Raw genomic sequence first — 27217 nt, forward strand, 5'->3', positions numbered from 1 at the left:
GAAATTTCTGTACAATGAATCAAAGATATGTGGCGACTGCCCCCTGTTGGTCGTGGTCCAAAAATGAAAGGTGCATATAGTCGGTGGTTGTCACCTTGCCAAAGTGTGCACTATCACTGCACATTACGTACTATTTAGTTAGTTGTACATGGACAGAACAATTATCGAAGAGGGTGTATATGAAAATTATGAATATGCATCAATCCTTTCATCATGGTGCACGGAGAAAGACGTTGACCACAGGTGTGAATAGCCGTGCCCCGCCCTCCTAACCAGACTTCTAGTTAGCCAACAAACACCCTTGTCATATGTATTTATCTGTCTTTCAATCAATGTCATAACAATTCAGTCTCTCCATCTGCTAATTGCTTTGGTTTCTCTTCACAACCCTCCATTTTCAACCTTCAGACATTTTTTATCACTGTCTTTGCCTTCGACTTGCCGCAGTGCACATGTGGGGAATATGCATCACAAAAAAACTAACTGCGATTGTGTATCCATCCGCGCAAAAATAATTATTTACTAAACGTTTGCATATACTCGTTTTAAATGTTGGGTTTGTTCTCTTTGAATAGATAATGAATATGTAATATCAACGTTATCAAAATGTTCATAAAATACTCTCATTTTCTGTACAGTTTGTGGATTGCTTATTTTCGTTGGATCTATTTTCTGGCTAAAATAAATAAATCCCTGGCTGAGGCTCATTCGCCATTTTACGGCTCGAGAGTCACTTTGTTGAAGACGAACCAGCACTTCATGATTGCGAATTTGAAGGAAATAATTATATTTTAGTCCCGTATCCGTAATTTACAGAACTAGGTTGATTGCTAACAGTTATATTGCAAGGACGGTAAATCGCATAGGAGCTAGCAACTGTTGAAAATAGTGACATTATTCTTGACTAGCTAGCATTGACTCTGTGGCTAGCATAGCTAGGCTAACAGCTTTAGCTAGTAATAGCTAAAGAAACGTCGACCAATCGACGTATATCATCTAAAATTCTCTTAATTTGATATTCTCAAACTACAACACTGACGACCACCGTGCAAGACTCGAAGACCGAGGAGATGGCGAGCTCCGTGGGAAATGTGGCTGACAGCACAGGTAGAGCTCGCGCCCGTTAGCTTCCTAGCTAGCTAACGTTAGCATGACACGAGCCTCTGCTAACATCTTGCAGAACCATTGTTTACTTTGTGCCGGCGTGTAACTAATCCAAATGTTGCGACATCTTCAATTATAACATGTCTGTTAGCCCGGTGTGTCTATGTAGCGATCTGTTGTGTAGATACACAATATTGATCAGCTAGGTATATAAACCTGCCAGACATGAAGCTGGAAGGATGTTATTGGCTAGTTTGACCATAATCCCGCAAGACAACATTCGTTTTAGTTTCTTGATGGCTTCACTAAGGTTTGAAACAATGCAATTTAGCTAACTAATGTATCTAACGTTTCTTAGCTTGTTGATCCTGTGTGCATTGATTGTGTTTGTAGTGTTGGGTCTGTTTTCCCTTGACATTTTAGGCATAAATCACATTTTTGCTAGCTTCTTAGCAAGATGTTGATGGGGGTTGTTTTTGTCTGCCAACTAGCGTCCATTTGTAAACAATCACCTTACGTTTCAACCAGCTATGTACTTTGGTCCATTTTCATTTCATCGCACAACATTGCGTTTTTCATAATATGTCATGTCAGACAGTTCTAACTAGTTAATGTTAATAGTTTTCTTTTCAAGATAGCTAGTCATCAGCGTCGTTAACGTTAGTTAAAATCATAATAATTCACTTTCTATGTTTCTTCAGCTCCTGTTATGCAGCTAACAATCTAGCTAGCAGTCTTTCAAAGGAAGAATGCCTGCTGCTAATTTCAATGACAGTTGACTTGGCCTATAAAATTGAGAATAACAGTAGCTATCTGGCCCATAGCCACACATTTTGTCTCTAAAACGTGACTCATACCCTGTGATTGATTGACAGTTAATCGCAACACAGCAATTTCTATTCAGCTATTGATTGATGTACTTCAACAGTGTAATTATTTAGCAACCAAAGGCATTTATCAATTATAGTCTGATTTATGATTTCTCCAGTACTTTTTATATCTCATTCGTTTATTATTTTGTCTCTGTCCTCATGTTCTTCATCACCTCTAACGTGTTGTTTCCCCCTCCTCGGGTTGTTGGGTGTTGGTGCTACAGAACCGACAAAACAACGTATGCTTTCCTTCCAAGGGTTGGCCGAGCTGGCGCACCGGGAGTACCAGTCGGGTGACTTTGAGGCTGCCGAGCGTCACTGTATGCAGCTGTGGAGGCAGGAGCCCGACAACACGGGCGTCCTGCTGCTGCTCTCCTCCATCCACTTCCAGTGTCGCAGGCTCGACAGGTGAGGTGGGGGGGTAGGGTGAAAGACCTGGAGGTCAGAGGTCAGCTCACACTGCAGTCAGTCTACATGATCTGGAGATAATACTGGGCCCACTGTGACTGGATGGGACTGCAGTACTCTCGCGCTGCTGTTAACTGGGGCTGCAGTACACTGGCCGCAAACAGTGCATGCTACTACTACATGTCTGTGGTGGTGTTGGGGAGTGACGAATGGCTGGTCTGTCAGTAATCGCCCTACATGTTCTACTGGTCTTCTCTTTTCCCACTCTGAAATGACTCCATTTATGGTGGTGGTGGCTGTTTTCTCTTCTTACAGGTGTTCGAGGTGTTAGGTTTGATCTGTCTGTCTTTCCCGGGTGTTTTGGGTTGTTGCTCTGTCACGATGTACAATAAGCACAAGGAAGTGATTTGTGAAATTTGAATGAAACTTAAGCTGAACCCCCACTATCTCACAGAACACGACACACCAGCTAGTGTGCTAAATGAGATTTCCCATTCACTAAAGTACCAGTACTGGACACCACACCGCCACATCTCTCCAGTACTGGACACCACACCGCCACATCTCTCCAGTACTGGACACCACACCGCCACATCTCTCCAGTACTGGACACCACACCGCCACATCTCTCCAGCCCAGTACTACCACCCATCCTACCAGCCTCGTGACTCCCTCCACTCCTCCGTCCCTCCAGGTCTGCCCACTTCAGCACCTTGGCCATCAAGCAGAATCCTATGCTGGCTGAGGCCTACTCCAACCTGGGCAACGTGTACAAGGAGCGCGGCCAGTTGCAGGAGGCTATAGAGCACTACCGCCACGCCCTGCGGCTGAAACCAGACTTCATCGACGGGTACATCAACCTGGCAGCAGCCCTGGTGGCAGCGGGAGACATGGAGGGAGCCGTCCAGGCCTACGTCTCAGCACTACAGTACAACCCTGTGAGTGGACCTTGGACCCAGATCATGTACCTCATCATAAGCCAGTAGCCCAGCACAAAACCCAATGTTTTGTGTTCTGCCAAACCTTGACTCTGAACATATCTTACACCCTCAAGTTTACCCCAATCTGATATCTGTTCTAGTATTGTCCTACCCAGACATTTGATGATCCCTTGTAGATCTCAGACTGTAATATGTGTTTAGTCAGTCTAGTAGTCCATTTCTGGTTTGGAGCTCTAATCTGTTTGTCTCCTTTTGTTTCCTGTCAGGATCTGTACTGTGTACGCAGCGACCTGGGGAACTTGCTCAAAGCGCTTGGGCGTTTGGAAGAGGCTAAGGTATGTTCCAGGGGCTTGACACGGCACATGTTTTTGCTTATCTTTTGTTTGTTTTAAAATTTGCTTTGTACTTTGATTTCTTTGTAAGATGTTTTGTTTGTCAGATATATCCCCCCGCCCCCTTTGAGCCCGATGGCCAAAGTTGACCCTTTTTTTTTTTCTCCCCACTCAGACTCATTCACTGGAGTGTGATTTTTATCTTTCCCTGATGCCATCTAAGGCCCCTCTCTACCCCCCACTCGCCCTGGGCAGGCCCTACACCCTGGCTCTGTGCTGGCCCTAACCCTCCCCCCCATGATCCTCCCTCTTATGAGGCTAATGTTGCTTTATTTTGAGTGGGGGGGGGGGGGGGGGTCTAGACCCCCAACCCATTAAACCCTCCTTTTTTTTTTTAAGAACTTTTGAGACGGCTTTATACTTTTTTCCTTTGAGCCTAGCTAGAATAGAGGCATCTCCATTCTCTCTCCCCCCCCCCCCCCCCCCCCCCGCTTTCTCTCTTTAGTCCCACAATGCTCTGACCTCTCAACCTCTGTTCAGCCTCCCTCCCCTCACAGGAAGAAAGGCTGTGCTTTTCAAATTGGTAGCAATAATCATGGTTCTGATATGGATATTTTATAAACTCATAAAATGATCAAAACAAAGGTGGTTTTGGAGGGATAATGCTGGCTCGGTCTTGGAAGGATAAATGAACTGATGAAGTTAGTTAATCTCTTTGCAAAATGCAAAAGATAAGATGGCCTCTAACCAAACCACATTACTCCAATTATTTAACAACAAATGGACCACCCAATCCAGTTTTCCCACTACCCATGCAGATTTGCTAGTCTTCTATTTTATGGAGTACCCTCTGACCCCTTTATTCCCTTTATCTACTCTTAGCCCTGCATATGGCCCATTTATGTCTATCCATCTCCCTGAAACGTTATCTATACCTTCCCTGGGTTGGGTGAAAGTTGGAGCTGTGGAGTTGACATCTTGCTAGGTGACCTGGTGCCAGGCCATCTTATTTGGTGCTAGAAGGGGGAGGAGCTCCAGGGAGCTGCCAGCTCATCGCCAGGCCAGCCCCCCTGCACTGTGGCTCCTCCCCCCGCGCGCTCGCTAGGCCCGGTGGAGTGTGCGCGCTAAGAGCTGCCTTCCTGACGCCCCAATCAGAGGCTCGACACGACCCCACAGTGCTCTCAAAATCCAGGCCTAGGGCTGCTCCCCCATGTGATCAGAAACAGCCAATGTTGCCACTAGTGCCAACTGGGCCCTGCTGGTTATCTTATCTGACGCTCCCTGCTGTCTTAGCGTGGGTGAATAGTAAGAGTATGAAAACGTGGTACAGTCCTATCACACACACCCCTCCTTACAAGAGCCTGTAGTACGGTCCGATGCTGCGTCAGGCAGACAGCTCACAATCTGCACTCCGCCGCCCGCGTTCAGTTGGCTGGGTTAGAGAGAAACGCACGCTCAGCAACCAGCGTTGACCTCTTTATTTCAGCGCTACCTATGGAGGCTTCTAGATACCCAATCATTACACACCAAGGCTTTTCTTCTCACTCCCCATTGGCCAGGATTCAGGAACAACCGGACAAAGAAAAAGCATTAAAAAAGAACCTTTTTGAAGAAGAGGTTGAAGGAGAGCGTATGCTATGACATAATATTCCCAAAGAAATGTGATCAGTTCATTTGATGAAGATCAAGCTAGTTATCCTCCCTCCTTTCTCCTAGCTTGGCCATACTATAATATTAGTGATTGATAAAACACATTATCAAAGCCTTTCTTCCCTCCTGCCCTCCCGGAGCATCCATTATATTTCTCGGAAAATACAATAAACATTGCGTGAGTGTAAATAGAGCAGGTTGTCTTTTACTTGTGCTTTTTTTTTTTTTTTTTTAAAGGACATTTTAATTAATTTCCATATGAGAATAAAAAAAAAATTGTGTATTGTTTGCGAACTTTTACTAACGCTGTTGTTTTTATTTTGTCTCTTGGTTTTTTTTCCACGACTGATGATGTTATTTAGAAGGTTGTTTCAGGTGGGTGATGATGTTACTCCTGCTACCGTACCCTAGGTGCCCTGGCTGAAACACGGATCACTAGGGCAGCATCAGTCCTCAACCGCCTGCTGCTGAGGCTGCCGCCCGCCCCTCTGACAAAGTCCAAACAATATGGTAACGGGTTTGTAACTGCCAGCAAAAGAAAAACCATGAACTACTACGTTATGCCTGAGCAAGAAGCTCTTCTGTCTTGTGGCTTCCTCTGAAGCGCAGAGAAACAACACAAAAGTTTAAAAAAATAAAATAAAAAAAAGTACAGTAAGCATTCCTTTAAATATCTTCAATTACCATAACGGCCAAAGCGTATATCAGTAAATAAAATAAAAACATGGCAAACATGGGAGCAATTAGTGGGAAAAATATAGTACAGAAAAAGTATGAACCCTCTAACTCTTACTTGTTGATTGTTGTCCTGTTGATTTAGTTTTTTTCCTTCTTGGTTTTGGAGTTGCAGCGTTCTGCCGATGATGCAGACAATGCGCTGTGAGTGTGCAGTAACGCAGGGGCTGCGCAGCGAACAAGGCAACCAAAGCCAAAAAGGCGTCAGGCACAAAGATTCCCCTCCACCCCCCCGGCTTGCTGGGTACAGACCCCCTCTCCCCCCAACACCCTCTCAGCCTGGCACCCAGTGTACACACAGCCTCCCAACAGGACACCATTTGGCTCTCTAAAACAACTCCTCTATTTCCCCATTGCCCTGCAGAACAGCCCCTGGGCTCTGGTGGTAGATCAACTCTCCTCTTAGGGCATCAGACACTTGGCTGTCTTGATGCCCCTTAACTTCCAAAACTCCCCATCTCTATATTCCCCCTTTATCTAACCAGCCGCTTGGCTGCGGTCTCCATGTCCTCTAACCCCGTCCCCTGCCACTCATTGGTCTTGAAAGGCATTGTGGGTACAGAGAGTGTGGCAGTCTGGGTAAGCAGGGCGTCTCCCGGGGCTCTGGGTCTGCAGCCGGTCCGCGACGCGGCCCGGGGGTCAGCGAGCGCAGCGGCGGCAAACAACGACTTCTTGTTGCTAAGCAGCAGCAGGGTCGGCAAATGCGGCAGTAGCGGTGTGCGTGGTAACTGGTTGTAGCCCAACGCACACCTAGGACACGCCCGCCCACGTAGCTTTTTGTGCGCATGCATTACAGGGACCTCCACCTGCACGCAGCACCCGCCATTCAAGGTTGTGAGGGATACCGCTAGTTAATACAGTCAGCTATCAAATAGACTGCAACCAACATAGAAGTTACTGGTTGTTTTTAAGAATTTGAATATCATTTGGGTATTTTACCATCACACACATCAACAGCTTATTATCGGCTATACATGACATAATAAAGCAGAAAAGGCTAGTCAACGTTTCTGTTCCTCGTATTGTGAGAAAGAGGCCATGATAACTGCAGAATGTCGGTCTGCGTGTGGGTGCTGGTTGGATCTGCGCAGCGTAGGAATAAGCAAGGAAGCTTAGCGCTGCAGATTTCAGCGCAGGCGAGCCCATGCTGCACACTCACTTTTTGCTTTAGTTGAGAACGGTCACTAATTCTGTTTCCTCTACCCCTTTTTGTTTTTCTTCCTGTTTTATTCTCTTCATATCTTTATTTTATTTTACAACCTTTCCTCCTACCTCCTCTACCACTGCTCCCCTTCTTCCTCTGGTTTTGATTGTTAACCCATTTGAAGGCGTGTTACCTGAAGGCTATTGAGACTCAGCCCAACTTTGCAGTGGCTTGGAGCAACCTGGGTTGTGTGTTCAACGCCCAGGGGGAGATATGGTTGGCCATACACCACTTTGAGAAGGTAAGACTTTTCTGCACAGCCGATGTAAAAACGAATGACAAACCAGGATAGTATAGTGGGACTAAGGGTTCATGTCTGGGCTGAAACGTTTGATAATTCACATACAATACTATTCATTTCTATGTACAGTTCTAGTAGTGTACTGTGTACTGTTCTTTCTCTGTTCACTGGTATAAAGGGGATTTTTAGTTAGTTCGGATTTTTTAAGTTAGTTTAGTAACAAATTAGAAGACTAGTCGTGGATATAGTCAATCATAAATCAATCTGGTTTAATACAAGTTGCAACAGGAGCAGAGAAAATGTCTAACTTGGCCTTCGCCGAGAAGGCCCTTATCCTAATTACACAGAACCATTAAGCCAAAACAACATTGTCAGCTGCTAGCTACAGAATCAGTGTTCCACAGAATACAACAACAATCAGTGTCCTTGGACATGTAGTCTGGCGTCAATCCCTATCAACAGATATGAGTAACATCCAGAATCTCATCTAGTGACCAACCTGTGACATAAATGTCACAAATAGAACACTTGAAATCATGTGAATTACATAATGGGAACATGTATAAATATATGATTAGCATTGTGTTAATTACTCTTAACTGAATATGAACTTTATTCATCTTATATATTCCCCATTTACAACTGGTGTTTGGAGGAAATGTTTAACACACTTCTACTACAGTATGTCGTGTCCATTGTTTTGATGTATGGATTTATGGGTATTTGTCAGGCTGTGACTCTGGATCCCAACTTCCTGGATGCCTACATCAACTTGGGCAATGTTCTGAAAGAGGCTCGCATCTTTGACAGGTCAGTGACTGTTCCCATGGTATAACCAGTTAAACCTGAAGACACTCCCTCGTTCAGTCATTCATAATCCTAATTTCACCTGGTGAGTCTTAGGCTAATAATAGGGTCTGGCTTCCAAATGGCACCCTTATTCCCTATGTAGTGCACTACTTTTGACCAGGACCCATAGTGCTCCGGTCAGAAGTTGTGCACTATATAGGGTGCCATTTGGGACGTAGCCTAGGTATGATTCTCTGACACTTTGTAATTACATTTGAAGAAAGTCAAACACACACAGAATAATCTATTTGAAAGTAGCCACAATAGTAGTAAGCGAACCCGATGTTTCTGCTGTGAGTAGATCGTTTGTCGAGCCTTGGTGCTGGTTTGTATGAGTAGTTCAGTATCTTGTCGGTAACTTGAAGCTCTCGACCTGCTCCACTGCAGCCCCGTCAATGTGGATTGGGGTGTGCTCGCCCCCCCCCCGTTTCCTTTAGTCCACGATCAGCTACGTTGTCTTACTGACGTTGAGGGAGAGGTTGTTGTTCCGGCCCCACACTGCCAGGTCACTGACCTCCTCCCTGTAGGCTGTCTCATTGTCGCTGGTGATCAGGCCCTTCCACTGTCGTGTCCTCAGCGAACTTGATGTTTGAGTCGTGCGTGGCCACGCAGTCATGGGTGAAGAGTGAGTACAGGAGGGGACTAAGCACACACCATGAACAGCATTCTTACACAGGTATTCCTCTTATCTAGGTGGGTGAGGGCAGTGTTGAGTGCAATTGAGATTGCGTCATCTCTGCATCTGTTAGGGCGGTATGCAAATTGGAGTGGGTCTGGGATGATGGAGTTGACGTGTGCCATAACCAGGCTCTCAAAGCACCTCATGATTACAGATGTGAGTGCTACAGGGCGGTGGTTATTGTGGCAAGAAGCCTTGGAGTTCTTGGGAACAGGAATGATGATGGTGGTGATCTTAAAACATTTGGGGATTACAGACTGGAACAAGGAGAGGTTGAAAATTACAGTGAATATACCTGCCAGTTCTGCGCATGCTCTGAGAACGCGCCCTGGAATACCATCGGGCCTTGCGGGTATTGACCTGATTTAGACTTCACTCACGTCTGCCTCAAAGAGCGAGATCACCCAATCTTCTGGGTCGGTGGCGGCCCTCAACACCCGGCACAATGTTATTGTCAAAGCGTGCATAAGATGCATTGAGTTTGTCTGGTAGAGGCGCGTCGTTGGGCAGGTCATGGGCTGGGTCTTCCTTTGTAATCTGTAATGGACTGTAGCCCTTGTCACATGGGGGAATCGGTGCCTGTGTAATATGATTCCACCATGTTCCTAGATTGTCCTTTTGCTCGTTTGATGACTGGAGGTCACAGCGGGACTTCTTGTTCTCAGCCGTAGCCTCATGCTGGTCTGCGAATAGCCCTGTAGCCGCATCCTTTAGTTTAGCGCCAACCTCAGTGTTAATTCAGGGCTTTTTGATTGATTTGAGGAAGCAGCGAACCTTAACTGTGGGGACAACGTCGCCCATGCATTTCCTAATGAAACCGGTGACTGAGGTGTTTCAGCTCGTTGACGTTATCGTTGGAGTCCCGAAACATATTCCAATCAGCACTAGCAAAGCAGTCCTGTAGCATCTGATTCTGGAGTCCATTTCTCAACGGACCGAGTCACAGGTAATTCCTGTTTTTGAGCTTCTGCTTGTAAACAGGAAGCAGGAGTATGGAGTCTTGATCTGATTTGCCGAATGGCGGACGAGGGAGGGCCTCGTATGCTTGCTTGTGGGTAGAATACCAATGGTCTAGGACTTTATGGCCCCTAGTGCCGAGGAAGACATGTTGATGGAAGTTGGTTATCACGTGTCTTAATAACGCAAAATTAAAATGGCCGGCAACCAGAATAGCAGCCTCTGGATGTACGTTTTCCTGCTTGGTTATAGCCTCGTACAGTTTTAAGTGCCTGCCTGTTATTTTTCCTGTCCTGAGGTGGAATGTATACAACCGTCACGATGACAACTGAAAACTCCCCCGGGAGGTAAAAGGGTCGGCATTTGGCCATGTATTCCAAGACTGGTGAACAATGGGTCAACGCTTCCACCGTGCTCGAGTCAGCACACCAGTTGTTGATGAGGGGGGGGGTGTGTGTGTGTGTGTGTGTGTATCTTGTCCGAGAGCCATGTTTCAAAAGAGCAGAGAATATTGCAGTTTCAAGAGTCCCGTTGGTAGCAAATCTGCGACCGGAGGTCATCCATCTTATCAAGTGACTAGTAGAATTGAGGGAAGAGGTGGCTGGTTCTCCCGTCGCCTTAATCTCGCCAGTATCCCCCCTCTTGCCTCTAACGTCAGCGTTTCTTATTGGGTAGGCCAAAAATTGGATTGGAATTACATGGAGCCCAGGGCAGATGAGTCTCAGTTGAAGCGGAATTGAAGTAACTGCCGATCTGATGTTCTAAAGTTGTCAGTTAGTGGGGGAAAAAAGTATTTAGTCAGCCACCAATTGTGCAAGTTCTCCCACTTAAAAAGATGAGAGAGGCCTGTCATTTTCATCATAGGTACACGTCAACTATGACAGACAAATTGAGAGAGAAAAATCCAGAAATCACATTGTAGGATTTTTTATGAATTTATTTGCAAATTATGGTGGAAAATAAGTATTTGGTCACCTACAAACAAGCAAGATTTCTGGCTCTCACAGACCTGTAACTTATTCTTTAAGAGGCTCCTCTGTCCTCCACTCGTTACCTGTATTAATGGCACCTGTTTGAACTTGTTATCAGTATAAAAGACACCTGTCCACAACCTCAAACAGTCACACTCCAAACTCCACTATGGCCAAGACCAAAGAGCTGTCAAAGGACACCAGAAACAAAATTGTAGACCTGCACCAGGCTGGGAAGACTGAATCTGCAATAGGTAAGCAGCTTGGTTTGAAGAAATCAACTGTGGGAGCAATTATTAGGAAATGGAAGACATACAAGACCACTGATAATCTCCCTCGATCTGGGGCTCCACGCAAGATCTCACCCCGTGGGGTCAAAATGATCACAAGAACGGTGAGCAAAAATCCCAGAACCACACGGGGGGACCTAGTGAATGACCTGCAGAGAGCTGGGACCAAAGTAACAAAGCCTACCATCAGTAACACACTATGCCGCCAGGGACTCAAATACTGCAGTGCCAGACGTGTCCCCCTGCTTAAGCCAGTACATGTCCAGGCCCGTCTGAAGTTTGCTAGAGTGCATTTGGATGATCCAGAAGAGGATTGGGAGAATGTCAGATGAAACCAAAATAGAACTTTTTGGTAAAAACTCAACTCGTCGTGTTTGGAGGACAAAGAATGCTGAGTTGCATCCAAAGAACACCATACCTACTGTGAAGCATGGGGGTGGAAACATCATGCTTTGGGGCTGTTTTTCTGCAAAGGGACCAGGACGACTGAGTACCACTCTTTACTCTCTCCTACAGTAGCGCTAGTACCACTCTTTACTCTCTGTATCCATGCAGAGCGGTGGCTGGCTACCTCAATCCTCAGCCTTTAGTACTTATTATTATTATTATTATTACTAGTTTAACCACCCTTCTTTCTTCTTCCAACCATTCAGAGCAGTAGCTGGCTACCTGCGCGCCCTCAGCCTGAGCCCAAACCACGCCGTCGTCCACGGCAACCTGGCGTGCGTCTACTACGAGCAGGGCCTTATCGACCTGGCCATCGACACGTACCGCCGCGCCATCGAGCTGCAGCCCCACTTCCCCGACGCCTACTGTAACCTGGCCAACGCCCTCAAGGAGAAGGGCAATGTAAGGAAGAACACGGTGTGTGTGTCCCAGCAGTGAGACTGCTCCATTATTCTGCATCCCTACTGCCAGTGTGAGAGGCATGGCGGTCCCAGCAGGCTGCAGCAGTTGTTTGTCTGTGCCCCGTGCATGCCATGCCTGTAGTGCCAATTAAGGAGATGAAGGGGGGGGTCTTCTCCACATATACAGAGAGGGGCTCAGACTGGGTGGGGTTAGATGGATGTGCATGACACACTGGTCTTCTAGATTCTGTTTCATGCTTGTGAGGCCACCCCTTTCAACACTACTCCAGACAAAGATTATTTTGGGATGCGTAAGTGTCCCCTGTTCAGCTACAAACAGGGTTCCAGCTGTCCGTTAGCAGTGTTTGTGTAGCTGTTGTCTCTGTTGCGGTCTCCCTTTCGGTTGGCCCTCTCTGGGGCTTGGCGTCTGTCTGTCTGTACGAAAACGTGAGCGTGTGTCTGTCTGTATCTGTGAACGTGTGTCTGTTTCCCAGGTATCCGAGGCTGAGGAGTGTTACAACACGGCCCTGCGTCTGTGTCCCACCCACGCCGACTCTCTCAACAACCTGGCCAACATCAAGAGGGAGCAGGGTAACATCGAGGACGCCGTCCAGCTCTACAGGAAAGCCCTAGAGGTGAGATGGATAACCACACCAAGAAGGACAACTATGGCAGAATGCTCATAGAAAGCGTTGAAAGTAGGATTGAAAAGTATCACTTCCTCCCCTTCTCTTACTTGGCATGATGGGTTTAAGGAAGGCTGTTTTTTCCCCCCGACTATCTTAATCACGTCAGTTTTTTAGGCTGTTTTTTCCCCCCGACTATCTTAATCACGTCAGTTTTTTTGTAGGCGTTTGCAGTGGTCCACTAACCTGGCCAGTGTCCTGTTGTAATATGTATTCTAACCTGTAGGGTGTCCACTCTCACTGCCCAGAGTAGGTGAAAACATGCTTTGGTGATGACGTTTCACTTATGTTATAAAATAAATTTTACCAAGACAAATGTGATTATTCATGTTCTGAATCGTTCAGTGGGGTCTTTCTCCAACCTATCATTAACTTTATATCCAAAATGTCACATCTGATAATAAGCTCTGAGCTCTGACAGAGCAGTGCAGGTTTCTCACCGCAACTTTTGAGGATTTTTACATTTTGTGGTCGTCTTCAAAGTTGTTTCCGCAGGTCGCAAAAAGCTAAATTCAGCATGACACGAGCTGAATTAAATGTAAAAGGCTTTGAAAATAAAAAGCTTGGTATGTGCTCCATTGACATTTCACATCATGGGCTTGTTTTTGTGAGAAGAATTCGAAGAAGAACAGGAATTTCGCATTAATATGAAAAGCGTATACTAAAATATGGAAATACGTCTCAACATCATCTTGCCTCTATTTGTTGTGTCCTTTGGATTGGAGAAGACAGAAGACTAGTTCAACGGTGAGCTGTCGGGTAGCCTTCATTCTGCCTAGCTGATGCCATGCAATTTCCCAGATTTATTTTATGATTTTCTTACCACTTTTTCCTCTGGCCTTGATTTAGTCACCCTGATTCTGGCCTTGATTTAGTCACCCTGATTCTGGCCTTGATTTAGTCACCCTGATTCTGGCCTTGATTTAGTCACCCTGATTCTGGCCTTGATTTAGTCACCCTGATTCTGGCCTTGATTTAGTCACCCTGATTCTGGCCTTGATGCTACAAGGGTGAAAACTCCAATCGCTATTCAACAGATTGTGATAGAGACATGATGTTTGGACCATTAGTTTTCATAGAGGATTAGCTACACAGTTGACATACTTTTTTACATATTGGTCAAATGATGCGTTTGTGATTGGACACCCTATAACCTGTGTGGTTGGTGTTTTCCGTGGCCCACTCTGACCTGGCCAGTGTCCTGTTGTAATATGTATTCTAACCTGTGTGTTTTTTATGTTGTCTTCAGGTGTTTCCAGAGTTTGCAGCGGCCCACTCTAACCTGGCCAGTGTTCTGCAGCAGCAGGGGAAACTCCAGGAGGCCCTCATGCACTACAAGGAGGCCATCAGGTTAGCAGACAGCCCTCTCGCTCTCTCTCTCGCTCTCTCTCGCCCTCTCTCTCTCTCGCCCTCTCTCTCTCTCGCCCTCTCTCTCTCTCGCCCTCTCTCTCTCTCGCCCTCTCTCTCTCTCGCCCTCTCTCTCTCTCGCCCTCGCCCTCTCTCGCCCTCGCCCTCTCTCTCTCTCGCCCTCTCTCTCTCTCTCGCCCTCTCTCTCTCTCTCGCCCTCTCTCTCTCTCTCGCCCTCTCTCTCTCTCTCGCCCTCTCTCTCTCTCTGAATCAGTTGTGGTTTGACAATCCAGACACACTTTTAGGGATGGTGTTTTCAAGGAACTAAATCTAGTTGATAGATTTGCATCCTACTGAATTGTTTGTGTGTGTCTGTAGAATCAGCCCTACTTTTGCTGATGCCTACTCGAACATGGGCAACACTCTGAAGGAGATGCAGGATGTCCAGGGAGCGTTACAGTGCTACACCAGAGCCATCCAGATCAACCCTGCCTTTGCTGATGCTCACTCTAACCTGGCCTCCATACACAAGGTAACTTTCATCTGCCTTGTCTGTCATAACCCTGAATCCTAGATCAGACGTGCAGTGAAGTCGATTGGCATTACTCCTCTTCTGTCACTGATATTCCGCAGGGCCAAATTCACCTATGGTCTGCAATTTATTTAATTCATGAAAATATTAAAATGCATGTATTTATAAAGGAAGTTGTCTTTATGATTCTATTAATATAATTCTATTATTGTGTCCCCTCCCCTCAGGACTCTGGTAACATCCCAGAAGCCATTGCTTCTTACCGTACAGCCCTGAAACTGAAGCCTGACTTCCCTGATGCCTACTGCAACCTGGCACACTGCCTGCAGGTACACACACACTGCTGAACACACACACACACACACACACACTGCTGAACACACACACTAGTCTCCCGTGTCAAGTTACTGCAGATAAACTTGAGGCCAAATCCTGATTTGAGACTCCGCTGTAACTGGAGTATAAATCATGTATTGATGTGAGACATTGCGAGAGAGAGAACACAAGTAAGGCCGACGAGTTACTGCGCTTGGATTACATTTCTGTGATTACACTTCAGACTGCCTCGCAAACTTCTCTTCCACAAACACACTCACAACTGTCTCTTCTCGCCTCTCTCCCCAGATTGTGTGTGACTGGACGGACTATGATGAGCGTATGAAGAAGCTGGTGAGCATCGTGGCTGACCAGTTGGATAAGAACCGTCTGCCCTCGGTGCACCCCCACCACAGCATGTTATACCCGCTCTCTCACGGCTTCCGCAAGGCCATCGCTGAGAGGCACGGCAACCTCTGTCTGGACAAGGTACAGGCCCTCATCAAAGCAAGTACAGTATTGACCTTTTATTCAGGTGAAGGTTGGGCTGGGATGCTTGCATGGTGAAGGGTAAACGGTAAGGTGGGATGGCTTGAAGTTACTCGTCTGGTACATTTTAAGGAAGCTTATTAGGCCCGTAGTCTTTTATTTAGTTAAAAATAATCTGTAAAAAGCAGCCTTAGATGGCAGGTGGTTGGGTTGCTTGCAGGGTAAAGAGGTTGGTTGGCTCATAGATGGGTTAGTTAAGTCTATGGGTTTGGGTGGTTAGTTAGGACAGGTTCAGGCTAGTTGTAACTGTTATGGACGAGGGATCTGGTTTTAATCTGCCTTGTCTAGTTGGACCACCTGAAAGGAGCTAGGTTTATAGTCATTATCTGACAGGCTATGATGTTCCAATGTCCATACTAGTGATCATTCTAAGTAGGATGCTAGTGTAGATTTTGGATGAGAGCCTTGGGCTGTGTCTCACATGGCACCCTTTTCATTACATAGAGCACTACTTTTAGATAAAAGTAGTGCACTATATAGGGAATAGGGTGACATTTTGAACACAGCCTAGTTTATAAGCTGTGATATAGTCTAATGTCCCCGTCCCCGTCCCCGTCCCCGTCCCCCCCCCCCCCCCCCCGGTACCACCACAGATCAATGCGCTCCACAAGCCGGCCTTTGAGTACCCCAAGGACCTGAAGGCCAGTGCGGGTCGTCTGAGGGTGGGATATGTCAGCTCTGACTTCGGGAACCACCCCACCTCCCACCTCATGCAGTCCATCCCCGGCATGCACAACTCTGAGCAGTTTGAGGTGAGGGTTTCCTTCTGTTGTGACTCATTACCACTACAGATGATATCAGACAGACTGGCAACAACCAATGATTTAGAATGAACTGATGTGTTTGCATACCTGGATTTGATTGGCATTTGAACAAATGTTATTCTCAATGTGACTTAACTAAATAAATAATGGATAAATTAAATTGAGGTGTTATAGTGACCAAACAGTATATTTACATTTTGTTTAAAAAAAAATCAAATCAAAAAGCCATACTGGCCGTGCAGCTGTTCTAACAGTTGGTTGTAACATGTCTGGTGGTTGTTCTAACAGTTGGTTGTAACATGTCTGGTGGTTGTTCTAACAGTTGGTGGTAACATGTCTGGTGGTTGTTCTAACAGTTGGTTGTAACATGTCTGGTGGTTGTTCTAACAGTTGGTTGTAACATGTCTGGTGGTTGTTCTAACAGTTGGTTGTAACATGTCTGGTGGTTGTTCTAACAGTTGGTGGTAACATGTCTGGTGGTTGTTCTAACAGTTGGTTGTAACATGTCTGGTGGTTGTTCTAACAGTTGGTTGTAACATGTCTGGTGGTTGTTCTAACAGTTGGTGGTAACATGTCTGGTGGTTGTTCTAACAGTTGGTTGTAACATGTCTGGTGGTTGTTCTAACAGTTGGTTGTAACATGTCTGGTGGTTGTTCTAACAGTTGGTTGTAACATGTCTGGTGGTTGTTCTAACAGTTGGTTGTAACATGTCTGGTGGTTGTTCTAACAGTTGGTTGTAACATGTCTGGTGGTTGTTCTAACAGTTGGTGGTAACATGTCTGGTGGTTGTTCTAACAGTTGGTTGTAACATGTCTGGTGGTTGTTCTAACAGTTGGTTGTAACATGTCTGGTGGTTGTTCTAACAGTTGGTTGTAACATGTGTGGTGGTTGTTCTAACAGTTGGTTGTAACATGTCTGGTGGTTGTTCTAACAGTTGGTTGTAACATGTCTGGTGGTTGTTCTAACAGTTGGTGGTAACATGTCTGGTGGTTGTTCTAACAGTTGGTTGTAACATGTCTGGTGGTTGTTCTAACAGTTGGTTGTAACATGTCTGGTGGTTGTTCTAACAGTTGGTGGTAACATGTCTGGTGGTTGTTCTAACAGTTGGTTGTAACATGTCTGGTGGTTGTTCTAACAGTTGGTTGTAACATGTCTGGTGGTTGTTCTAACAGTTGGTTGTAACATGTCTGGTGGTTGTTCTAACAGTTGGTTGTAACATGTCTGGTGGTTGTTCTAACAGTTGGTTGTAACATGTCTGGTGGTTGTTCTAACAGTTGGTGGTAACATGTCTGGTGGTTGTTCTAACAGTTGGTTGTAACATGTCTGGTGGTTGTTCTAACAGTTGGTTGTAACATGTCTGGTGGTTGTTCTAACAGTTGGTTGTAACATGTCTGGTGGTTGTTCTAACAGTTGGTGGTAACATGTCTGGTGGTTCCTCTCCCCAGGTGTTCTGCTATGCCCTGAGCCCAGATGACAACACCAACTTCAGGGTAAAGGTGGTGGCCGAGGCCCATCACTTCACTGACCTGTCACAGGTGAGTTAACGCAGATAGACAACTCCATGTAAGTACTTTTAGTAGTAGTTTCCCTTTCTCTCTCTCTGTACTGTAGAGCCACATTCAGCACTTAAGAGTACTTCCTCTCCCTCCATCTCCACTCCTCCTGTCTCTCTCCTCTGTCAGCTCCCGTGTAACGGTAAGGCAGCAGACAGGATCCATCAGGATGGACTCCACATCCTGGTCAATATGAACGGCTACACCAAAGGAGCCCGCAACGAGCTGTTTGCCCTGCGCCCCGCTCCCATCCAGGTGAGATAAATTAGGCTTTATTTGGCCATGTTAGTTTCTATAAATTTTACCTCCCTGAGAAAATTGACGTTTGGCATCCGAAGGTTTGTATCCAGAGAGACAGGACTGATAGTGACTGGCCACTGGTTTGTCAAGAATAACTGGTTTGTCATAGTCAGTGCTAAGTGAAACTTCTGTGTCCCCTCTTTAATGGCTGGGGTACAGGGGCACGGGTGTGGTGCTGCTGGAGAGGCGCTCCCTCACCTTTTTAAAATTTTGAGCATACATGACGCTGGTAAAAAATATTTCAGAAAAATTATATTAAATGACCACAAATTCCATGACAATTATAGAATGACAAATTCAATAAATATGTAGGCTATAGCAGCCTATAGGTAGGGAAATGGTGGTTTATTCTGTCTGTCTGTCTGGCGGTGGCGAGTGATTTTTTTAAATTTTAGGCGTGTGTGCAGAGGCGCGTCGGTCGGAGGCTTGACCACTTTGAGCGGGTCAAATCTGACCTGACAAGAACAGCCACAGACAGAACTCTACTAAAACGGTTGTCCTCAAAACAGTTTCACTTGGGGCTCATGTACGACACACTTTAACGCTCCCTGCTGTCCGAGTGCTTAGCTTACAAAAACGCAACACTTCTATTGCGTATGCAGACGAACTGATCCACTGCATGAATCTTGTCATCCCACCAACGCGATATAGGATCCAAATTCACTGCGTGTCTGCATTGATGTTCATAAAACACCACGGACCCCCCCCCCCCCCCCCCTGCGTTGGAACCCAGAACGATATGTGACCACTTGGTTACGGTGTTGTCCTTTCAGCACCACGATTCGAAGGGCGCTCAAATCGCTACAAATAACCCTAGTCAGGATTTACCTACGCCTAATATTCCTCCTTATCACTTATTATAGCCCAACCGATATGGATTTTTTGGGTCTGATACAGATTCCGATTTTTTTGGGGGGGGGCAATTTACCGATACGATACAGTGCCTTAGGGAAAGTATACCCCTTGACTCTTTCCACATTTTATTACGTTAGACTCATTTTTTTTTATTAAATTTTTTGCAATATACACACACAATACCCCATAATGACAGTGGAAACAGTTTTTCAGAAATTTTTGCACGTGTATTTAAAAACAAGTATTCACTCCCTTTGCTATGAGACTTGAAATTGAGTTCCGGTGTATCCTATTTCCATTGATCATCCTTGATCTTTCTACAACTTGATTGGAGTCCACCTGTGGTAAATTCAATTGATTGGACATGATTTGTAAAGGCACACACCTGTCTATATAAGGTCCTACAGTTGACAGTGCATGTCAGAGCAAGAACCAACCCAAGGGGTCGAAGGTATTGTCCGTAGAACTCCGAGACAGGATTGTGGCCAAACTGAGTAATCTGGGGAGAAGGGCCTTGGTCAGGGAGGTGACCAAGAACCCGATGGTCACTCTGACAGAGCTCCAGAGTTCCTCTGTGGAGATGGGAGAACCTTCCAGAAGGACAACCATCTCTGCAGCACTCCACCAATCAGGCCTTTATGGTAGTGGCCAGACGGAAGCCACTCCTGTAAAAGGCACATGACAGCCCGCTTGGAGTTTGCCAAAAGGCACCTAAATTACTCTGACCATGAGAAACAAGGTTCACTGGTCTGACGAAGCCAAGATTGAACTCTTTGGCCTGGATGCCAAGCGTCACGTCTGGAGGAAACCTGGCACCGTCCCTACGGTGAAGCATGGTGGTGGCAGCATCATGCTGTTGGGATGTTTTTCAGCAGCAGGGACTGGGAGACTAGTCAGGATCAAGATGAACGGAGCAAAGTACAGAGATCCTTGATAAACTTGCTCCAGAGCGCTCAGGACCTCAGACTGGGGTGAAGGTTCACCTTCCAACAGTACAACAACCCTAAGCACACAGCCAATACAATGCAGGAGTGGATTCGGAACAAGTCTCTGAATGTCCTTGAGTGGCCCAGCCAGAGAGCGGACTTGAAACCAATCGAACATCTCTGGAGAGAGCTGAAAATAGCTATGCAGCAACGCTCCCCATCCAACCTGACAGAGCTTGAGAGGATCTGCAGAGAAGAATGGGAGAAACTCTCCAAATGCAAGTGTGCCAAGCTTGTAGCGTCATACCCAAGACTTGATGCTGTAATCGCTGCCAAAGGTGCTTCAAAGTACTAAGTAAAGGGTCTGAATACTTATGTAACTGTAATATTTCAGTTTCTTATTTTAATAAATTAGCAACACATTCTGAACCTGTTTTTGCTTTGTCATTATGGGGTATTGTGTGTAGATTGAGGGGGGACAAACAAAAAAAAAACTTTCCGAAGGCACTGCCTATTTTATTTTATATTTTACAGTGAGGAAATGGAAAAGTGACATTTTTCCACACGGTTCTCATAAATTACCATCCAAATGCCCAATTGTCAAAAACACGCTTCAAATGTTGAATTCTTACAATGTGACAATTTTTTAATTTATCTGTTATCGGTGGAATTATCCTTAGGTAAAATGCCAATATCAGCCGCCGATAATATATCAGTCGGGCTCTGCTTTATGATGATTATTATTAGAAATAGAAGATTGTCACTTCTCACAAACGGTGCTTGTTTAGTAGGCCTAAAGTTAGATCAAAGCTGAATCAATGTCTCGCAAGATCGCATAATGATTCATTTGTATCTTTCATAGCCTAACAGAACCGAAATAAAGTCACTGTAGCATATTAGGCCTATAATGTTACACCATAAACACCTGTCATTTCTTATCCGAAGCTGAATAGTCCAAAAAATATATAATCCTCATGCAGCCAAAACTCGATAGCGTGCGCCACTGACAGAACAGTGAATTAGATGTTTCGCTGGATGTTTCAATCTGAAGCGTCTGCTTGGCATTTCCACTCACCACCAAATATGGTAATGAGGAAGCCCAGTGGGAAAATATGATTTTTGACCTAACTATTCACCCCCCCCCCCCTACATTCTGCAAATTTCCCGTTAGATTTATTTATTTGATTTTCTCTATATTTCTCTGTTTCCAAAACGAGAATCTTTAACAGAGTGGAGAGTAAGTTTTGTAACGTTTACCCTTTTTGCTAATGTTTTGTACACCGTGTGCCTTGAAACAAAAATATGCTTACAAGAAAGTCTAATAGTTTAACACCATCTGCTTTAATTTGCTCACGAAACAACAGTAATTCAAAAAGATTTAACTGCATATTCCCATGAACGTGGTTGAGATCAAATGATTGGCAGGCATGCAGTTAAAATGTGAAGAATTATCATCCACGATTGACTGTGATGGCATATTTGGAAATTAGGTATGCCTAACTTGGTGTTTTTGAGGGTATTAAAAATATAAAATGTTCTTGAGACGATATGTTTGGTCATAGGCCTATTCTACAGTGATATTCAATAGGCTACATCTGTCGGTACAAACTTTGAGAAATTATGACGTCATAAATAGTGTGTGTGCTCCCTCACCTAAACCACTGCCGGGTGTAATTTAATGTCCAAATAAAGTTCACACTGCCGACTTATCTCTCCTGCTCAGTGTATGTGGTTGGGCTACCCGGGAACCAGCGGAGCTCCCTTCATGGACTACATCGTGTCAGACAAGGAGACGTCCCCCATCGAGGTGGCAGAGCAGTACTCTGAGAAACTAGCCTACATGCCACACACCTTCTTCATTGGAGACCACGCGAACATGTTCCCCCACCTCAAGGTGAGATTCCTGTTTATCCAGTAAACAAAAGTTTGTTGACGTGTGGCTTGATTGAACCATATTATGCAGTGATTGATTGAAATTGCAAGCCCTCTTCTTGTTCTGCGGTAATGGGTCAGTTTTTTGCGATTTGAATGTTTTGTGCGAAAGATCTAACACCACCATACAAATCCATCATTTTTTAAACTAGAGATCTGTTATTTTTTTAATTGGATGCGTCTCAATCCACCGCATCCACCTATGTCTCACTACCGCGTCTGCAATGGAAGGTGACAGAGCTAGAGCGGTGTTTGTCAGACCATGAGACATCCCAAAAATCGGTCTTCTCACAAAATCGTCTGTAGCATCCGAACAGTTTGGGCTGCACACTAATATGATCCCTTTGTGGTGAAACTCTCACGAACGCATGCATGTCGGTTGTTTTGCTCTAGGACGCCCAAGGGCCTCAAGACTCGTCTGAAGGTCCCCCGGTACCAGTTGAAAAAATGAATGGAATTATATATGGAGAATGTTTAGTGCCAAAAATAAGGGGTTAAATACATGTAAAAACTAAAACAAATGTTCTATTCCATGTAGGGAATCTGTTATTCAATGAGCTTGTATGGATTAATGGCAGTAAGGCCAAATACATTATTTAGATTTTTTTAAAATATTTGATGCTTCAATGGGTGTTAAAATTCTAAATCAAATGGCGAATCGATCCTTGGTATGACTTTCTTAAAACAATTCCATATAGCATAGTAGAACCCCCTCCCTCGGCTGAGACTGTTTAGTGTCTCCAAATAAGAGGTAAAAAAAAAAGTTTCCTGATCTTCTCTCAGATATAGGACACACTTCAGAACAAACTTCCTTTAGATTTTCTTTGGGGGGGACGATCTGTTTAGCTCCCCCTTGTGTTCTATGCCGGGAATACTGTAAATCCTGGGCTGAGAGAGGGACGGTATGAACATCTGGATACTGCCCATCCTAGCTGCTATTTGTATAGAAAGCAGTTCTCCAGAAACTCCTATACTACCTCACTACTTGATTGGAAATCCAGACACACTCGCTCTCGAGACTTGCTGGTTCTAGAGGTTTCTCGGGTCTCCACAGAGTCCAGGAAGATTGCCTTTAGTTATTGTGACCCTAGCGCATGGAATGACCTGCAGGCCACTTTGAGGCTTGACTCTGGTCTCAGTCAGTTTGGGACTTAGATGAGGAACGTGGCGAAGGAGAACTGCACTTGTTTTCATGTGAAATATCTCTCTTTTGAATTAGATTTGTTGAAATGTGAAAGTGTAAATTGATAGCTTGTTGAGACTGATTATGTTGATTAATTGTTCCCAGGGCACCCTTGTAAATGAGATGATGGTCTCAATGGGTTTCCCCTGGTAAAAAAACAATGAAACTGACATTGATCTGAAAGAGAAATGACAAGCTTTGATGAATGCTTTTTAGATCTACGACTCTGACTTGGTTTCCTGGAACGACACTTGACATACAGTTCACCTCTTCACCTCGGTAATCTTGTTTTATTTTCTTCAACAGAAAAAGGCGGTGATTGACTTCAAGTCCAACGGCCACATCTTTGACAACCGCATCGTTCTGAATGGCATCGACCTCAAGGCCTTCCTGGACAGCCTGCCTGACGTTAAGGTGGTCAAGGTGAGTCAGTGATATGGTGAATAGCCCTAACCCTTCCTGGATAGCCTGCCTGAGGTCAAGGTGAGACATGGGGAATATTCGGTGACGATATTTCCATTTGACTAGGACCATCAACTATTGGAAAGGTACCCCCATTGTCTATTCCTTTTATTTTTTTATTTTTTTGAATTTTTTTAACTCCTTTATCCTCCTGAAAATAAGATGCAAATGCTTTGTAAATCACTCCTTCCTTCCCTTTTTGTCTCCTTCTCTCCAGATGAAGTGTGCCAGTGGGGACAGTGGAGTAGCAGAAACCAACGGGGCTCTGTCCATGCCTGTCATCCCCATGAACACAGCAGCTGAGGCCATCATCAACATGATCAACCAGGGACAGATTCAGGTCACCATCAACGGATTCACCGTCAGCAATGGACTGGCCACCACACAGGTACTGGAGGGACACACACTGAGGAAATGGATAAGAATGAATACCAGGTTGTTATTTTGCTGGTTGAATGAAGCAGGGAGGTACCTGTATGGTTGACCTTTGATCCCAGCCATGTGACATAATGAAGCAGGGAGGTACCTGTATGGTTGACCTTTGATCCCAGCCATGTGCCATAATGAAGCAGGGAGGTACCTGTATGGCTGACCTTTGATCCCAGCCATGTGACATAATGAAGCAGGGAGGTACCTGTATGGCTGACCTTTGATCCCAGCCATGTGACATAATGAAGCAGGGAGGTACCTGTATGGCTGACCTTTGATCCCAGCCATGTGACATAATGAAGCAGGGAGGTACCTGTATGGCTGACCTTTGATCCCAGCCATGTGACATAATGAAGCAGGGAGGTACCTGTATGGCTGACCTTTGATCCCAGCCATGTGACATAATGAAGCAGGGAGGTACCTGTATGGCTGACTTTTGATCCCAGCCATGTGACATGAATGACTACAGTCTGTAGTGTTCCATCTCCATGTTTACTGTGTTTTCAGATACTTCCAGTGGAGGAGGTTGTAGTGTCAGGGGTTGTAACCCTCCAGGTATGGGGCACACAGACTGGCTAGTACTGGAGAAACACATTGGGTCACTTGCATGTCTACTTTTGGGATTTGACACCTGGGAAAATGGTTCCAGTACTGTAGTCTGTTTTTGCAGCTCTGAGACAGAACAAGGGTGTATGGGAAACGTTTTCACTATGAACTGGCCTCTCCTCTGCCCCCCCTCTCTCTCCTCCTTTCTCTCTCTCTCTGGTCATAATAAATATCTCCATCATAACCACCACCTTGTCCTCCCATCTCAGATCAACAACAAGGCAGCTACAGGAGAGGAGGTTCCTCGTACCATCGTCGTGACAACCCGCTCCCAGTACGGCCTGCCTGAAGACTCCATAGTCTACTGCAACTTCAACCAGCTCTACAAGATCGACCCCCCCACCCTGCAGATGTGGGCCAATGTAAGCCTCAAGCTAGAAAACACTTTCTCAATGCTCCATGATCCTGTTGTCTGAGAAGATGTGTATGTTTCTTCAGGAATTCCTCTCTTCCCTGACTCACAGGGTGAAATGGCACCCTAGTCCCTATGTGATAGTGCACTAGCTTTTGACCAGGCCCTATGCTCTGGTCAAAAGTAGTGCACTATATAGGGAATATGGGCCTTGGTCAACAGTAGTGCTGTTTCAGACACACAAGCACCTCTTACCTTACGGATCTCCTCTCCTGTAGATCCTGAAGCGTGTTCCCAACAGTGTTCTGTGGTTGCTGCGTTTCCCTGCGGTGGGCGAGCCCAACATCCAGCAGTACGCCCAGAACTTCGGCCTGCCCGCCTCCCGCATCATCTTCTCTCCCGTGGCGCCCAAGGAGGAGCACGTGAGACGGGGCCAGCTGGCTGACGTGTGTCTGGACACGCCACTCTGTAACGGACACACCACTGGCATGGATGTCCTCTGGGCCGGGACACCCATGGTTACCATGCCAGGTGAAACAGAGACCTTTCCTCCTAAAGTGTGCACTCGTTCACTATTCTCCACAAATCAAAAAAGTGTTGGATTGGTGTTGACGTGGGCTAGAGGAATTTCTATATCCCAGTCATTTCCTTTCGAACCTGGGAAGGGAACAAATGCACACTATGGAGAAAGGCGAGATAATTGGGATGCACTGTTCTGTAGTAAGTGGCGTGTGAACGACAGGTCGGTCTTTAAATGTTATGTGTGCCCGTACAGGTGAGACCCTGGCGTCACGCGTGGCAGCCTCTCAGCTGCAGTGTCTGGGCTGTCCTGAGCTCATCGCCCACACCAGACAGGAGTATGAGGACGTGGCCGTCAAACTGGGCTCTGACATGGAATAGTAAGAAGCTCCTGAGTAACACACATACTCCAGCTAGCTCTGTCGGTCTGGCTGTGTGTCTGTCTCTCTCTCGCTCTGTGTCTGTCTCTCTCTCGCTCTGTGTGTCTGTCTCTCTCTCGCTCTGTGTGTCTCGCTCTGTGTGTCTCTCTTCTCACCATTGCTGTAACTGACCCCCTCTCCTCTCCCCAGTCTGAAGATGACCAGGTCCCGTGTGTGGAAGCAGCGTATCTGCAGCCCTCTGTTCAACACCAAGCAGTACACTATGGATCTGGAGAAGCTCTACCTGCAGATGTGGGAGCGCCACGCCAGCGGAGGCAAGCCAGACCACCTGGTCAATCTGCAGCCCATCGAGAGCAGCGAGAGCGTCTGAAGTCCCAGACCCAGGGTGGGTCCCAAATGGCACCCGATTCCCTATTTGGAACTCTGACCCCCATTCGCCCCTAACCCACCACTCTCTCTGCCCCTCCTGTCCAAAGCCTAGCGCCTATCTGCTCCACTTCAACCCTGCTTCCCTCCCCTGTGACTTGGACTCTTGTCTGTTGTAGAGCCTGCAGGTGTGTCCCCCTCCCTCCTTCACTCTAGTCATCATATCCCATCTATCTGTTTCCCTGAGCCAGGCTGAGCCAGAACCACTCTGCTCTTCACCTGAGACTCTTTCCCCAAACCACAGCATCCACACTGGATATGAGAGGAGGAACACCCCCTCTCCCGCCATCAGCGCCTGGAAGTGACTCCCCATGGCTTTTTCTCTTCTCTCTCTCTGTGTGTGTGTATGGGACTCGTTAGGGCTTTGAGGTTTGAGAGCCAGTCCCAAACCTCCATGCAGCAGTTTGATCTCCATGTAATAATTGAATCTGGAATAAGAGGTTGATGTAAGACTATATAAAGGGACTGTTGCACCACAGTCTGAACATCTAGTGATTTAACTCTTGTCTTGAACTAAAAACATTTGAATCCGCTTAAAGTTGTCTTTAGTTTGCAGCTGCTCTTGGTTTTTCTCTTCTGTTATGCTATTGGTAACTGCCAGGGTAAGAGTAGATAGATTCATTATCAGATTTCGGAGAGAAACATCATAACCACTCCCTTCCCCCACCACCAAATGCCAACTTAAGGATTTTGTCAATGTAAGAAAACCAAACTCAATGGCTTTGTTTGATGTCACGCACTATGCTTGTTAAGACCAGGACCGTATGGATAAACTGAACAGACAGGAGTTTGTCAGTACTACCCCCCATTGGAAAAGCCCTGTATTTCTGTCACCCTTAGTTATACCCTCCCCTCTCCCCAAGTAATGATTGATTATCACTCAAACCAGGAATGGCCTAGGTAAGTATTTTAGAAGCAGTTTTTGTTTTGTACTCGTCTTTGTTTTATTGATGCTCAGTCTGGTATGCTGCAAGGCTCTGACTCCATTCATGTTGAAATAAAGAAATACGGCAAACCTCT

The 27217-nt window shown here is 45.8% G+C and overlaps 1 protein-coding gene across 9 annotated transcripts; it reads left to right on the plus strand.

The window, feature by feature from the left end:
• Positions 1-704: 704 nt before the first annotated feature.
• On the plus strand, positions 705-27217 carry LOC311107931 (UDP-N-acetylglucosamine--peptide N-acetylglucosaminyltransferase 110 kDa subunit-like). Of its 9 annotated transcripts, none has more exons than XM_084150544.1 (22): positions 705-1107; positions 2201-2384; positions 3079-3322; positions 3592-3660; positions 7371-7487; positions 8218-8297; positions 11887-12097; positions 12576-12716; positions 14017-14117; positions 14493-14646; positions 14874-14975; positions 15271-15450; positions 16104-16262; positions 17720-17809; positions 17957-18082; positions 21632-21802; positions 23330-23446; positions 23703-23873; positions 24730-24882; positions 25151-25403; positions 25648-25771; positions 25961-27217. In XM_084150544.1, exons 1-22 carry the CDS (start codon positions 1071-1073, stop codon positions 26139-26141), a joined length of 3165 nt encoding a protein of 1054 aa, XP_084006670.1. In that variant the 5' UTR covers positions 705-1070; the 3' UTR covers positions 26142-27217. The 9 variants fall into 9 exon arrangements, with proteins under 9 accessions (XP_084006670.1, XP_084006668.1, XP_084006669.1 ...); XM_084150542.1 differs by having other exon boundaries at positions 707-1107; positions 15271-15468; XM_084150543.1 differs by having other exon boundaries at positions 707-1107; positions 11887-12082; positions 15271-15468.

Source organism: Coregonus lavaretus, assembly GCF_964263955.1.
Source record: "Coregonus lavaretus genome assembly, chromosome: 32".
NCBI lineage: Eukaryota > Metazoa > Chordata > Actinopteri > Salmoniformes > Salmonidae > Coregonus > Coregonus lavaretus.

Excerpts from the sequence above, each read along its gene's own strand:
- LOC311107931 (XM_084150542.1), top strand. The coding sequence starts at position 1,071 with ATGGCGAGCTCCGTGGGAAATGTGGCTGACAGCACAG. Across the intron at positions 2,385-3,078 it reads CAGTGTCGCAGGCTCGACAG|GTCTGCCCACTTCAGCACCT; the intron begins GTGAGGTGGGGG and ends CCGTCCCTCCAG. Across the intron at positions 25,772-25,960 it reads CTGGGCTCTGACATGGAATA|TCTGAAGATGACCAGGTCCC; the intron begins GTAAGAAGCTCC and ends TCCTCTCCCCAG.